A 14567-nucleotide genomic window follows, 5' to 3' on the forward strand; every position below is an offset into this window, starting at 1 on the left:
TGTTTCGATGATGTTATCTATCCATTTTGTTTTCTTTCGTCCTCTTCTCCTTTTTACCTCCTGATACCTCCCAGCATCAGGCTCTTTTCCAGTGAGTCCTCTCTTCGCATTAGGTGGCCAAAGTTTTCAAGTTTTAGCTTCATGGTTTGATCTTTTTGCCATCTAGGGGACTTTTAAGAATCTTCTCCAACACCATATTTCAAAAGCATCAATTCTTCAGTGTTCAGCCTTCCTTATGGTCCAACTTTCACAGCCATCGGTTACTACTAGATATACCATAGTTTTTACCTATGGCACTTTGTCAGTAGGGTGATATTTTTGCTTTTTATAGCATTGTCTAGATTTGCTATTGCTTTCCTCCCAAGAAGCAAATGTCTCTTGCTTTCATGGCTACAGTCACTGCCTGCCGTGATCATGGAGCCTAGGAAGATACAAATCTGTCACTGCTTCCATTTATTCTCCTTCTATTTGCCAAGAAGTGATGGGACTGGTTGCCATGATCTTAGTTTTCTTAATGTTCAATTTCAGGCCAGCTTTTGTGCTCCCCTCTTTCACCTTCATTGGGAGACTCTTTAATTCTTCTTCACTTTCTGCCATTAGTGTGGTATCATCTGCATATCTCAGGTTCTTGATTTGATGACCCTGGTATTTCGCATGATGTACTCTGCATATAGGTTAAATAGGTAGGGTCACAATATACATCCTTGTCACACTCCTTTCTCAATTTTGAACCAGTCAGCTGTTCCATGTTCTGTTATAACTGTTGCTTCTTGACTTCTTGACTTGCATACAGGTTATTCAGAAGACAGGTGGGGTGGTCTGGTATTTCCATTTCTTTCAAAATTTGCCACATCTTGTTGTGATCCACACAAGGATGTGTAGTCAGAGGAGACAGATGAGGCAGAGCCTCGCCTGCCATGAACATAAAAAAAAAAAAAAAACATCGAGCTTCAAAGGTCACAGAGACGCAGCTTGTCAGAAGCAACATATAGTGTAGCCAGTTTATATACAAGCTGGCACACACTGTTTACAGCAGACTGAGAGGATGAGCTCACAGTGCCTCTGAGTTTTTGTCAGAGGCACTGAGCTCAATGGACAGCTTGGAGCCTTGGACCAATTGTAAAGCACCATTGGTCCAAGCTGTCCAATAAAAATGCTGCAGTGGTGGCTCACCTCTCACTGCAGTGTCATAGAGGGGGGCATGTGTCTAAAAGACAAATGCTCCCTTCCAGCCCAGCCCTCTTAACTACAAGAAAAAAACATGGGTTTAGGGGTATAAGGTTTACCCATAATCCCATGTTTTTCTCACACAGTTAAGTGGGAGAATCTGCTGCTGCTGAAATGGTACTTTTTTAATCAAGCAAAATAATATATTATTATGCTATTTGTAATAACATAATAATTTATTATTTATTTACTGGTTTGAAGTTATAACTTCAGTAATTTTTCTGTTAAGCCACCTGCTTGAGTAGTTTTTGAAAATATAGTTAATTACCTTAAAACAATATATAATCATTGTTTGTATATTACTTACTTATGGTAATGAACCACTTGCCACCCAGGCCATTTCTGACACTTCTCTCATACATGTAAAAATCACCATTTTTTGCTAGAAAATTACTCAGAACCCCCAAACATTATATATATTTTTTTAAATGGACTGTTTCACTGTCTTACCGTTTGTTTTAAATTCTCCTGCATTTCACCTTTTGGTAAATAACCTTGAATCCATTATTGTTTCCTTGTTTATTACTGAATATTACTGTTATATGCTGGCTTCAGAAAATAAAGAGACATGTTTTATTTTTTTCTACAATCTTTATTTAAAAAAGAATAGCGCACACATGCAAAAGAAATGACTATCAAATATGAAGACAATCCATAAATAAAAATGAGGATTTCGTCCCACCATATGGCCATATCGTGCTCAAGCCCACCACTACATCAAAGTACCCCATTGTCAGTGGGTCCTACACTATCAAAAAAATCGGATGAATCCAGCCTCTCTAACCTTGGAGACAACACTCCTTGCTGGGAGAGATGTGCTAATGCACTACAAGGGACTCCTCCTATATCTACTTGATAGTGGACACTGATAGAGTACAGGTGTGTGTGTGGGGTGGGGGGGGGGGGTGGGGGGTGCTCAACCTCAGAAGTCTGGTCAGACCAAATACATAATAAACAAGCAAAAAGTTGGGGGAGCAAACCCTGAACATGTATTTCTAAAGCTGGTGCAGCTATGAACCAAGCGACATGCATATTAAAAAAGAATAGCGCACACATGCAAAAGAAATGACTATCAAATATGAAGACAATCCATAAATAAAAATGGGGATTTGGTCCCACCATATGGCCATATCGTGCTCAAGCCCACCACTACGTCAAAGTACCCTATTGTCAATCTTTATTGTCATCTTTGCTAGTAATATTGTTTCCAGCATCAACAAAAAGGGTGACTGAAAAGCATCTTTTTTTTTTTTTTTTTTAATCTTTTTATTTGGATTTAAACATGAATAACAATAACACAGTATGAACTTATGCAGGGAAGAGTAAAGAATACATTGATTGGTTGATGAAGTTACTCAAACAGTATGCATATAAAATGAGGTAATGCAGATGCAAACTATCGACATAAATTGAAAGCATAATAAAAAATGCGTGATATACAGTATGGGGTAAAACATTTAACAAGGAGGAGATAAAAAGGGCATAGGTAAAGGGCGCAGACAGATAAGGCAGGCAGGTACTGTACGCTCTCCCGGGGACACCCAAACGGGATCTCTTTACGTCCCAGGGGGGAGCCAGCTCCTCTGTTTACTAGTCGCCAAGCCAGTTTAGGGTACACCACTAAGACTTCTTGTTTACAAAAAGTTTCCACTGAAAAACATCTTAAAGGGACAGCATTTGTAAATATTTTTGTTAAATGAGTATAACTAGTAGAACTGCAATTGCCTACATAATGAGGCAATTGCAGCTAGACACCCTGAAATTAAGCCCAGGCCTGTACAGCAGTGTGCCTCTACAGCAGCTTCTTGGATTCCAAAACTCATTTAAAGGGACTGAGTGAGTAACTTCAACTCCTACATACCCCAAGTCTGTATACAGTAAGGACATTAAAGCATTTAGAAGCTTATAAAAAGCCAGGAGGCAGCGGCAGGAAGGGGTTAAGTCCTTCAGCATTTTTCCACAACTGCATTATTGTGGATGGATGTACTGTATGAATTTTAACTGAAAATTAACTGCCTATGTTACCATGTTGACGATATAATTTTGTAACATATTACCATAATAATTTTAGGTAATCCACACAAAGTCATACTACTTTATATCCCTCCAGGATATTATTAAAATTACTAAAAAGAGCTGGACCTAGTACCATAAACTATACTGTTAACTTACCCCCCCAGTTTAAATATGTTTTCGTTTGTAACACCCATTTCTCTTCTGTCCCTTATTTTAAATATGTTGATTGTATATTTTGCTGACAGTTATCCCAATTTAACTTTAAACAAATGTTCTTTTTCTAGTGACTTACGGGATGACAAGCTCTAGCACTTACTATTACACCAACGTGATGTCCAACCTTTTCCTGCAAACTGCTTCTGATAATGGAGTCACGTTCCAGAGTATCAACGACATGAATGATTTTTGGTCGGTGAGTGGAAATTCTCAATCAGTATTAAACTATTCTAGGTTTAGAAATAATTAAGTATTTAAAAATAACATCTATAGTTTAACTAAATGGTCAGCCTATCCAACTCCTATTTCAGTTCTGAGTAGATGCTGGAACATCCAATTCACCTTCTGGCTTCCTATAACCCTTACAGATGTTGGTTAGGAGATCTATGGAGCCAGTGTCATCAGTTGTCAGGGAGATGGGGGAGTGGCTTGGAGCAGAGCCTTGTGAGTTAGTGTGCTATAGTGATTCTATTGTGAGTCTAGAGAGTCAGTTTAGTGTGAATACAGTGATAGTGCAGGGTCAGAGTAGTGTGTCCGTGCATTTTTACTGTGGGGTCAGTGTAGTGTGTCCATGCAGTTTTACTGCAGTATATTGATTTGTGTCAGGGCAGTTTTACTGCAATATATTGAAGTGTGTCAGTGTAGTGTGTCCATGCAATTTCACTGCAGTACATTAAAGTGTGTCAGTGTAGTGTGCCAGGGCAGCTTCCCTGCAGTATATATAAGTGTGTCAGGGCGGTTTTACTGCAGTATATTGAAGTGTGTCGGTGTAGTGTGTCAGGGCAGTTTTACTGCAGTATATTGTAGTGCGTCAGTGCAGTTTTACTGCAGTATATTGTAGTGCCTCAGCGCATTTTCAATGCAGTATATTGTAGTGTGTCTGTGTGCTTTTACTGCAGTATATTGAAGTACGTCAGTGCACTTTTATTGCAGTATATTGTAGTGCGCCAGTGCAGTTTTAATGCAGTATATTGTAGTGTGTCAGTACAAGTTTACTGCAGTATATTGAGGTGACATGTCTGTCAGCGGCAGTCCCCAGTTTAAAGTGCACCAAACACCACTTTCCATTGATTAAAATGCATCCAATTACACATTTCCCCGTCTCTATTACATTTCGTAAATAAGCCCCCCCCCCATCATGTCTGGGAGGGCAACAAAAAGAGGCAGATGTTCCCATGCCACTGTGAGGGGGCCATCAGTGTATGTGTTGTATTGTGGCCTCATCATACAGACTGGCTCCTCAAGCTGTTGTTTACAAAATAAAGAAAGCTTGCATTGAAAATGGCATTTTTTTTTTCTTTACAAAGTTCATTTTTGCTGCAGCAGGTTCTCTACATGGTACCGATGCCCCACTTTATAGGAAGACTAAGATGTCCCACCAGGCACTATATTTAAAAGAATTTTTCATTTTTATTGTTTCATTTTCATCATCATTAAATCACTGCTCATTTAAAAATTATCTTTCTTAAAAAAATGTTTTATGCATTGATACATGTCCCTCAGGGCAGTATCTGGACCCCATTTCCTTTGTATGCCCAATAACTTGCATATAAGCCTTCAAAATGGGCACTTTTGGTTTTCCACTTTGGACCCCATAGCCTTTAATGGGGTTCTTTGTTCAGTTCCGAACTTTTGCGATGTTTGAAAGTTCTGGTTAGAACCAAACAGGGGGTCATTCGGCCCATCTCTTGTGAACACATTTTTGGAGCACTTGTAAACCAGGAGTGCTGGTGATCGGGGACATTGTTGACCAGATATCAGGGACACTGGTGACCACATCTGTAGAGATGCTAGTGACCAGATGTCTGCATCCACATTCCCAGCTCATCGCTATATAGAAAAATAAGTGAGAAAAGCTTTGAGCCTTGAGCTATGAAATCTAGCTCTCACTACTGAAGCTCCTAAGGTAAAAGAAGCCAGCTGGTGATAAGCCCATGAGTGTCCACACTCTGCAATACATGTTGTAAATGGACTAAGTAAATGGTAATATATAATGCTAACCACAATATACTATTTATTTCCCTCTAGTATACACAAGGGCCATTACTAAATGGCCTTTACTGGACCAAATGGTACAATAATGAAACTCTAGATAACAGCCAACATTCATTCATTTATTATGAAAATTTACTTCTTGGAGTACCGCGGATGCGCCAGCTGAAGGTGGAAAATAACTCTTGCGTGGTACATAAGGACTTTAGAGACGACATTTATGGGTGCTATGATGTATATTCAGAGGGTGAAGAAGACAGGAATCCATTTGGATTGATGAATGGAACACCGTAAGTAAAAATATTTTTCAGATCTTTTTAGGTCAAGCAGATAACAAGGAGGATGTTGTGACGTGCAGCATAAACAGCATATCCTGACTTTGCTTCCAAAAGACAGAAGGGAGTCATGGTGAGAAGGCTAGTATGAGCTGTTAGCAGCACCATTAAAATGAATCTGTTGCTTTACCCCGCATGGGTCTGTTATGTCTCAGTTCTCTAGCGATTCCCTATAAAGTATAGCAACTGTGTAAACTCTGTGTAAAAATCAACAAAAGTCTGATTTAATCTCCATGTTTAGTTTGCCTAGATACTGTAACATTACTTATTTTCCCAATTGGCTGGAATTATTATTTATTTTTTGCTTATTAAGGGACAAAGGATTCAGTTATTCTGATATGATTGGGTTATATTCAGCTCCCTGCAGGAAGATTTGGATAAAAGGCAAACAAAAAGTAATTGTCCAGCGAGGTATAACACCTCCCACTCCCAGCAAACTTCAGTTTTTTGCTTGTGTCCCAGGAGGATGGATACATTTTTTCTATTGAGAAGAGTTTACCCCCTTTTTTACTTACCATTTCATTTTTTTTCTTCAGTCAATACAGCTATTCGATGCTGAGCTGGGTCTTCTGTGCAGCTTTTTGGATTGGCTTATCCTTGGTGAGGCCTTGGAGGCCATACCCATACTCCACTGTAAAATTACTGAGGCTGCCTGGAATGTATCCTTTGGGCTCTGGGCTCCAACAGTGGTGCTTCCAAAACTCGGGTACTGTGTTAGATAGCCACAGAGTGCTTAACAGGACCAGAGCCATAGCCCAGCTTCTGGTGTGACCCAGTCTCTGAGGACTTTCAAACAGTATGTTATTGATCTGAGCATTGGGAGCTACCACACTATGCCACAATTACTCCCCTACTCCGTCGGTTTCTAAAAAGAAAAGGTTACCATGCTCAGAAGTTACATTCTGCATCAATGGCTTGAATGTCACCTGCACACCCTCCCTGTTCTGTTCCCAAAGTTTTTTTCCTTCGGCACGAGGTAGCTTCTTCCTAACATAGGTCTTATCTACATGTGACATGCAGTTCTTACCTTGATCAGTTCTTGCTGCTGTCCACATTGGCCTGGTCCTATCTGGCCATTAACGTCCTTTTCTTAAGCAGTTGGTTGTGAGTAAACAAAATCTTTTTTTTTTTTTTTTTGGTCATTTATTTATTTTTTTGTAAAATCATTTTTATTGTTTTGAATTAAAAAATAGTACAAAACAGTTCACACAGCTACCACATAAAAAAGAAACAGTGTATAAAAACAAGTCACATTGGTTCAAAAGGAGACATTTCCTACAGCATCAGGTCTCTGCAGCTCACAATCCACTAACAGTTGAAGGATGATCTAGGGCAGGGATATGCAAACTGTGGCCCTTCAGATGTTGCAGGACTACAAGTCCCATGAGGCATAGCAAGACTCTGACAGCCACAAGCATGACACCCAGAGGTAGAGGCATGATGGGACTTGTATTTTTGCAACAGCTAGAGGGCCACCGTTTGCCTATCCCTGATCTAGAGGGAAGCACAGGCTTTGTCAGCAGCTAGTTTGGTAACAACTATGTGAGCCAAAGAATAATGCTTACGTATAAGACTAAATAGTGTCAGAAAGTAGCAGGCTTTTTATTCTTTATAAGCCTGGCTCTTTTTTGCTCACATTGTTGCTGCCAAACTAGCTGCTGACAAGGCTTGCACTTGTAATCACCCTGAAAAAAGTAAGGTTGCTTTTCATTTCCCCACCAGATCTTATCAATAATAACTTGAACTAAAGCCAGCCATATATGGATCAAAATTTGTCCGGTTTAGCAGGAACCGACCAAATCTCAAACCATGTATGGTAGGCTGGTTGTACAAAAGTTGATCTACCAAATCACTTCTGTACAACTAGCTTGTTGGAAAATTTCCATGATCAGCACTGCCAGCGATAGCAGCGGGGAGACTCAAAAACGCAACAGGGAGGATTCTTCCATCTAAATCGTGTGTGGATGGGGGAAATCAAGTGTTTTTCTTTTCTTCAACCCGCTGGATGAACGAAAAAAATGACTCGTATGAGCTGCTTAACACGTAAGCTAGCCATAGATTAGTCAGTTATTTTTGTTTAACACAGCAGGTTAAACGAAAAAAAAACTGACCTGATTCCCCCATCTGCAATTTCGTGATGGATAGAGAAATCTTCCTACTGTGTCATTGTATTTTGACAGCGGGGAGGCTTCCCCGCCATTAGAATACACAGATCGAGAGAAAATTTTCCAGCAGGGCAGCTGTACAGAATTCAATCAGTAGATCAGTCGCTGCTGAGCCGGCTCAATTTTGATCCATCCATAACCAGCATTGCTCTGCTTTCACTCTGTGATTTCTACAGATAACATTAAGCCCAGGTTCACACTGAGGCCATATTAAAATCATGCGAGTTCAGCTGAACTCGCACGATTTCAAGCCAACATTTCAGACCGACTTCGGGGCGATTTCACAGACATCTGTGCGGGTTTCTGAAGTCACCAAAAGTAGTACAGAAACAACTTTTGGGAATTGGTGCGGCGCCGCAAAGTCAGAATCAGACATGATTCGGACGATGCAATTGCCAGCAGTTGGCTCCGATTTGACATGTCAGAACGCATGTACAACCAGACCAATGTGAACCTAGGCTCAAGGTTCAGTTCACTTCTAGTCCATTCACATTGTTTTCAATCAAGGTAGTTAACAGTTTTAACTCTTTTATATTCATCTTTGCAGTGTATATAACTCACATTAGTCGCTATTTGTGCATTTTCAACTCATGAGACTGCCTGTTTATTAGACCACATCATGCTGATAGGTTAATTGGCTCCTTTCTAAAATGGCCATAGTATGTGCATGTATGGGAAGGAGCTTAGACTGTAAGCTACTTGAGGGCAGGGACTGATGTGTATGTACAATATATATGTAATGAATCAGATGTGTCCTTTTTTCCGCTGTGCATTGACCCAACAGCTTCCAGGTGTGTTGGGAGCAGGGCTGCAGTCCAACTATCTTCTGCCATGCACAGGCCTGACAGCTTCCAGGTATGTGTCAGGGCTGGAGTTCTTCCCTCTGATTTCTCTGGTCAGTTTCAAATTTAATGGGTCCTGAGGGTCTACTTTACTCAGCCAGGAGTCTGTGTGGTCAGCAGCTCACTTTGCCCTAGAGTGATGTATCCAGGGGGTTACCTCGGCCACCTAAATGGCTGCGGGAGTTGAAAGCAGGACAGTATAGGGGCCTCTCCATCTCTGCCCTAAAGGGGTTACATTCCACTCTTTCACCCACACTACATCCCTTGGTACAAAGGAGTAGAATGGGTTGGACAGACTTATGGGGAGTCTCTCCTGAACCCATTTCCCTATGCCCTGCATTTTCTCCCCTAGTTTCTGTAAAAGTTCACCACCCTCTCCCTTTCCCTTGATATCTTTTAATAATGGGAGGGGACCTACCATATAATACTTCAAAAGGGGACAAATTTGTCCTCTTTGTGGGGAGTACTCAGAATTCTCAGCAGAGCAATGGGCAGCATTAAGGTCCACTTCATTTTGGTTTCCTGGCAGAGTTTGGCCAGTTGCAACTTTAGGATGTGATTCATCCTTTCCACTTTTCCAGAGCTTTGAGGCTGGTACGCAGTATGCAGTTTCCAAGTAAACCTGAATGCTGTTGCTAATTCCTGGAGACACAAAGGCAGGACCGTTGTCTGAGCCTATGGAGGAGGGGATTCCATATCTGGGGATGATTTCCTGGATCAGGCTTTTGACCACTTCTTTTGTAGTCTTAGTTCATGTGGGCCAGGCTTCTACCCATCCAGGGTAGGTACAGACTGCAACCAGCAGATACTTATATCCTTCTGAGGGAGGCATGACAGTGAAGTCAACCAATTAATTTCTCCATCGGTGAGGCTGCTTGTATTCCAGGAGCTGGTACAAGCCCTTCTCTGGGGTTGTTTCGGGCACATTATACGCATTTACTGGCTGCAGCTTGTGCCAGTGTGGGTAGCCGGGGAATATAAAATTGTCTCTGTAGGGCCCTTTTAATGACTGTTTTGCCCATGTGTGTTCCCCTGTGGAACTCTGTCACTTATTCAGTTGCTACAGCAACTGGGATGGGAATTCTTCCGTCCTGCAGTTGATACCACCGGTCCTGCCTGTACGTTCCAGGTTCAGGCTTAATCCATTCTTGTTCTGCCTTTGTATAAACCGGATCCCATTCAGAGAGTGGTACTGGGAACAAGGGGGAAATTATCTGTGTGGGGGCCACTGGAGTGCTGCATGCCTGGCTGCTTGATCTGCTTTTCTATTGCCTCTAGCCACCTGGGAGTGATGGCCTTGGCAGTGGATCACTGCAACTTCAGAGGGGGCACATACTGCTTCCAAGAGCTCCAGTATTTCTGTCCCATATTTGATGCTCTTCCCTCCAGATGTAATGAGCCCTCTTTCTGTATACAGGGCTCTGTGAGCATGGAGAGTCAGGAAGGCATACTTAGAGACCATATAAACATTCAGTCTTAGTCCTGCAGCCAGTTGCAATGCTCTGGTTAGTGTGAGTACTTCCGCTTTCTGAGCAGAGGCTCCCTGTGGTAAGGCTCCTGCCTCTATCACTGTCTCCTGTGTAACCACTGCATAGCCGGCATAGCAAATCCCATCTTTCACAAAGCTGCTGCCATTAGTGAAGTTCTCAACATCTGGCTTTCCCAAGGGGCTGTCTTTCAAGTCTGGCCAGCTTGCGTAGACTTCATCCATTACCTGGAGGCAGTCATGCGCCTGAAGTTCTTGTGAGGTGGGAAGCAGAGTGGCTAGGTTTAGGGTATTAAGAGTCTCTAAATAGCAGGGCTCGAGCCCTGCGGGAACACGTGGGAATTGCGTTCCTGTACTTTTTCTACAGCAGGAATGCCCGTTAGCAGCCGTGTTCACCCGACACGATCCCAGTGCCTGGCGCCTACTCTGGGATAGCGGGTCAGCAAGCCCAGATTGCGGGTTCCTGACCCACCATCCCCGAGCACAGTGTGAGGAAAGAAGCCGCACCACAGGAAGCAGAGCTGATGCTTCCTGTATAGTGCCGGCTAGTGTCACAGGCGGAACAATACCAAATGCACTCCGCCTGTGACAGGAGCAATACAGGAAGCATCGGCTCTGCAGAAGAGAGAGGGAGGTAGAGAGAGGAGGGAAGGAGAGGGAGATGTAGAGAGAGAGAGAGAGACGAGAGAAGGAGAGGTAGAAGAAGAGATAGGTAGAAGGAGAGAGATGAGAAAGAGAGAGAGGAAGGAAAGAGAGGTAGGAAGAAAGAAAGAGAGATGAGAAAGGTATATATGTGTATATATGTGTATATATATATATATATATATATATATATATATATATATATATTGTAGAGAGTCAGCCTGGGCCAGGCTGAAGAGAGGGTTAATTATAGAGGGCAGGTACTTCCCTTGCAGACCTGCTTATTAGGCAGCTGGTATGAAAGTGTGTGGTGCAGGTCAATGGACAGAAGGTAGTAGCGCTCCTTGACTCCGTCCGTGCAGACAGGTTACAGAAAACCCTGGTGTCAGGGAAACAGGTTGGGGTCATCTGTGTGCATGGTGATGTGAAGGAGTATCCGGCGCCCTGTGTGACCCTGTGTACACCTGCAGGAACTGCTACACTAAAAGTGGGGGTGGTCCCAGGATTGCCTCATGACTTACTAATCGGGCGAGATTGCCCCATATTTTGGGACTTGCATGAGCACAAGCTCAAAGGTTCGGGGGTTTTCCCCCAAATGCAAGACCCCACAGAGGTTGTGGATAATGTTGCAGAATTTTAATACTGATGAAAAATTCCAGGTAGCTGAATCTGCAGAAAGTGAGCCCAGTCCCCTGGAGGTATTAGTGGGGTTGGAAGCCAGAGTTGTCAGAGCTCCAGGGCTCCCAGGAAGATTTCCTTAGTGCCAGGGAACAGACCACGGTATTGAACGGTGAGCCACAGCAACCAGGGGCGGATACACAGTTTCCCCATTTTGCTGTGAATCATGACTTGTTGTACAGGGTAACCAAAGTCAATGATAAAGTGTTGGAACAACTGGTGATACCCAAAACTTTTAAATCTAAAGTGCTACATTTAGCTCATAGTCATGTACTTGGGGGTCACCTTGGCGCGGTTAAAACTCAGGAACGGGTTTTACAGTGTTTTTATTGCCCCGGGCTATATCTGGAAATTAGGGACTACTGTGAGTCCTGCCCCACCTGTCAAAGAACCGCGCCAACACCCCATTTTCTTAGTCCGCTGGTACCGCTTCCAATTATCGAGGTAGAGACCATCCAGAAGTGGCCCCGCCCACTCACAAAAAAAACAGGTGCGTTCCTTTGTTGGCATTGTGGGGTATTACAGGAGGTTTATTCCCAACTTTGCCAGTCTAGCAGCACCTTTAACAGATTTTACAAAAGGAAGGAACTCGACTGTTGTTCTGTGGAGTGCTGAAGCAGAAGCAGCATTCTGCCATTTGAAGCAAGCTTTGTACCAGGAATCGGTGCTTGTAGCCCCAGACTTCCACAAAGAGTTCCTGGTAAAAACGGATGCCCCAAAGTGGGGTCTGGGTGCAGTTCTGTCCCAGATGGTTGGGGAAGATGAGCACCCCGTTGTGTACTCGAGCCGGAAGCTATCACTGGCCAAGAGGAATTATTCCACTGTGGAAAAGGAGTGCCTGGCGATTAAAATTGGCTTTGGAGACACTCCACTACTACCTGTTGGGCCGACCCTTTAAGTTAGTGTCAGACCATGCACCCCTTACGTTGATGGCCCAAAACAAAGACAAGAACTCCAGAACCACCCGGTGGTTCCTTACCCTACGGTACTTCAATTTTACGGTGGTACATAGACCAGGGAAGGTACACCAGAATGCTGGGGCCCTTTCCCGGGTCTATTGCTATTTTGTGCATGGTGGCCAGAACCCTGGCCTGGAACGGGGGGGGGGGGGGGGGGATATGTAGAGAGTCAGCCTGGATCAGGCTGAAGAAAGGGTTAATTATAGAGGGCAGGTACTTCCCTTACAGACCTTCTTATTAGGCAGCTGGTCTTAAAGTGTCAGTGGAGCTATTTGCTAGGAGTGGAAGAGACACTAGCACGTTGGGAGGGGAGCACCGTTGCTGTCTGTGACCTGTATTGGGTGAGCCAAGCCTAATGAGAGACTGTAGCTCTGGCTAGAGCTGTGTAATAAGTTTCCTATAAGCCTGTTTGGTCCAAAGACTGTGGAATATTATTTCAAGACAAGCCTGTCGTTTTCTATTTGTTTTGCTGAATAAAAGCATATTTAATTTCACTGGACTGTCTCTGAGCCGGCTGTTCACCCCTCTGATCCCGTAGAATATATATATATATATATATATATATATATATATATATATACACACTATCACACAAAAATGAGTACACCCTTCACATTTTTGTAAATATTTTATATCTTTTCATGTGACAACAGTGAAGAAATTACACTTTGCTACAATGTAAAGTAGTGAGTGTACAGCTTGTATAACAGTGTCAATTTGTTGTCCCCTCAAAATAACTCAACATGCAGCCATTCATGTCTTAACTGCTGGCAACAAAAGTGAGTACACCCCTAAGTGAAAATGTCCGAATTGGACCCAAAGTGTCAATATTTTGTGTGGTCATTAATATTTTCTAGCACTGCCTTAACCCTCTTGGGCATGGAGTTCATGAGAGCTTCACAAGTTGCCACTGGAGTCCTCTTCCACTCCTCCATGATGACATAACAGAGCTGGTGGATGTTAGAGACCTTGCGCTCCTCCACCTTCCGTTTGAGGATGCCCCACAGATGATCAATAGGGTTTAGGTCTGGAGACATGCTTAGCCAGTCCATCACCTTTACCCTCAGCTTCTTTAGCAAGGCAGTGGTCATCTTGGAGGTGTGTTTGGGGTCGTTATCATGTTGGAATACCCAGGCTCCGAAGGGAGGGGATTATGCTCTGCTTCATTATGTCACAGTACATGTTGGCATTCTTGGTTCCCTCAATGAACTTTAGCTCCCCAGTGCCGGCGGCAGTCATGCAGCCCCAGACCATGACACTACTACCATTCTCGACAGTAGGCAAGACGCACTTGTCTTTGTACTCCTCACCTGGTTGCTGCCACACACGCTTGACACCATCTAAACCAAATAAGTTTATCTTGGTCTCATCAGACCACAGGACATGGTTCCAGTAATCCATGTCCTTAGTCTGCTTGTCTTCAGCATACTGTTTGCAGGCTTTCTAGTGCATCTTCTTTAGAAGAGGCTTCCTTCTGGGACCAGTATGAGAGAGTGAGAGCGATAACGCCTTATTTAACGCACCTGCTTTCCATTCACGCCTGAGACCTTGTAACACTAATGAGTCACATGACATTGTGGAAGGAAAATGGCTAATTGAGCCCAATTTGGACATTGTCACTTAGGGGGTGTACTCACTTTTGTTGCCAGCGATTTAGACATTAATGACTGTGTGTTGAGTTATTTTTTGAGGGGACAGTAAATTTACACTGTTATACAAGCTGTACACTCACTACTTTACATTGTAGCAAAGTGTAATTTCTTCAGTGTTGTCACATGAAAAGATATAGTAAAATATTTACAAAAATGTGAGGGGAGAGGAGAGGAGAAAGAGAGAGAGATTTGCAACTCAAAGTAGACGTAACCCACCATAGTACCCACCAGCAGTACCCACTAGCAGTATCCGCCAGCAATACCCACTAGCAGTACGAGCCAGCAGTACTCAATAGCAGGACCCACCAGCAGTACCCGCCAGCGTTTACCCAGCAGCATTACCAGCCAGCAGTATCA

General features: G+C 43.1%; 1 protein-coding gene across 1 annotated transcript in view; it reads left to right on the plus strand.

Moving 5' to 3' along the window:
• The window catches only part of PKD2L1 (polycystin 2 like 1, transient receptor potential cation channel), a gene marked incomplete at its 5' end in the record, with an annotated part of 92289 nt that overhangs the window by 28561 nt on the left and 49161 nt on the right, over positions 1-14567 (plus strand). Inside the window, 2 exons of the mRNA XM_082269276.1 lie at positions 3528-3655; positions 5488-5741. Of these exons, the coding sequence (XP_082125402.1) occupies positions 3528-3655; positions 5488-5741 (382 nt within the window). The remainder of the gene's footprint in view (positions 1-3527; positions 3656-5487; positions 5742-14567) is intronic.

Source organism: Pelophylax lessonae, assembly GCF_965119305.1.
Source record: "Pelophylax lessonae genome assembly, chromosome: 9".
NCBI lineage: Eukaryota > Metazoa > Chordata > Amphibia > Anura > Ranidae > Pelophylax > Pelophylax lessonae.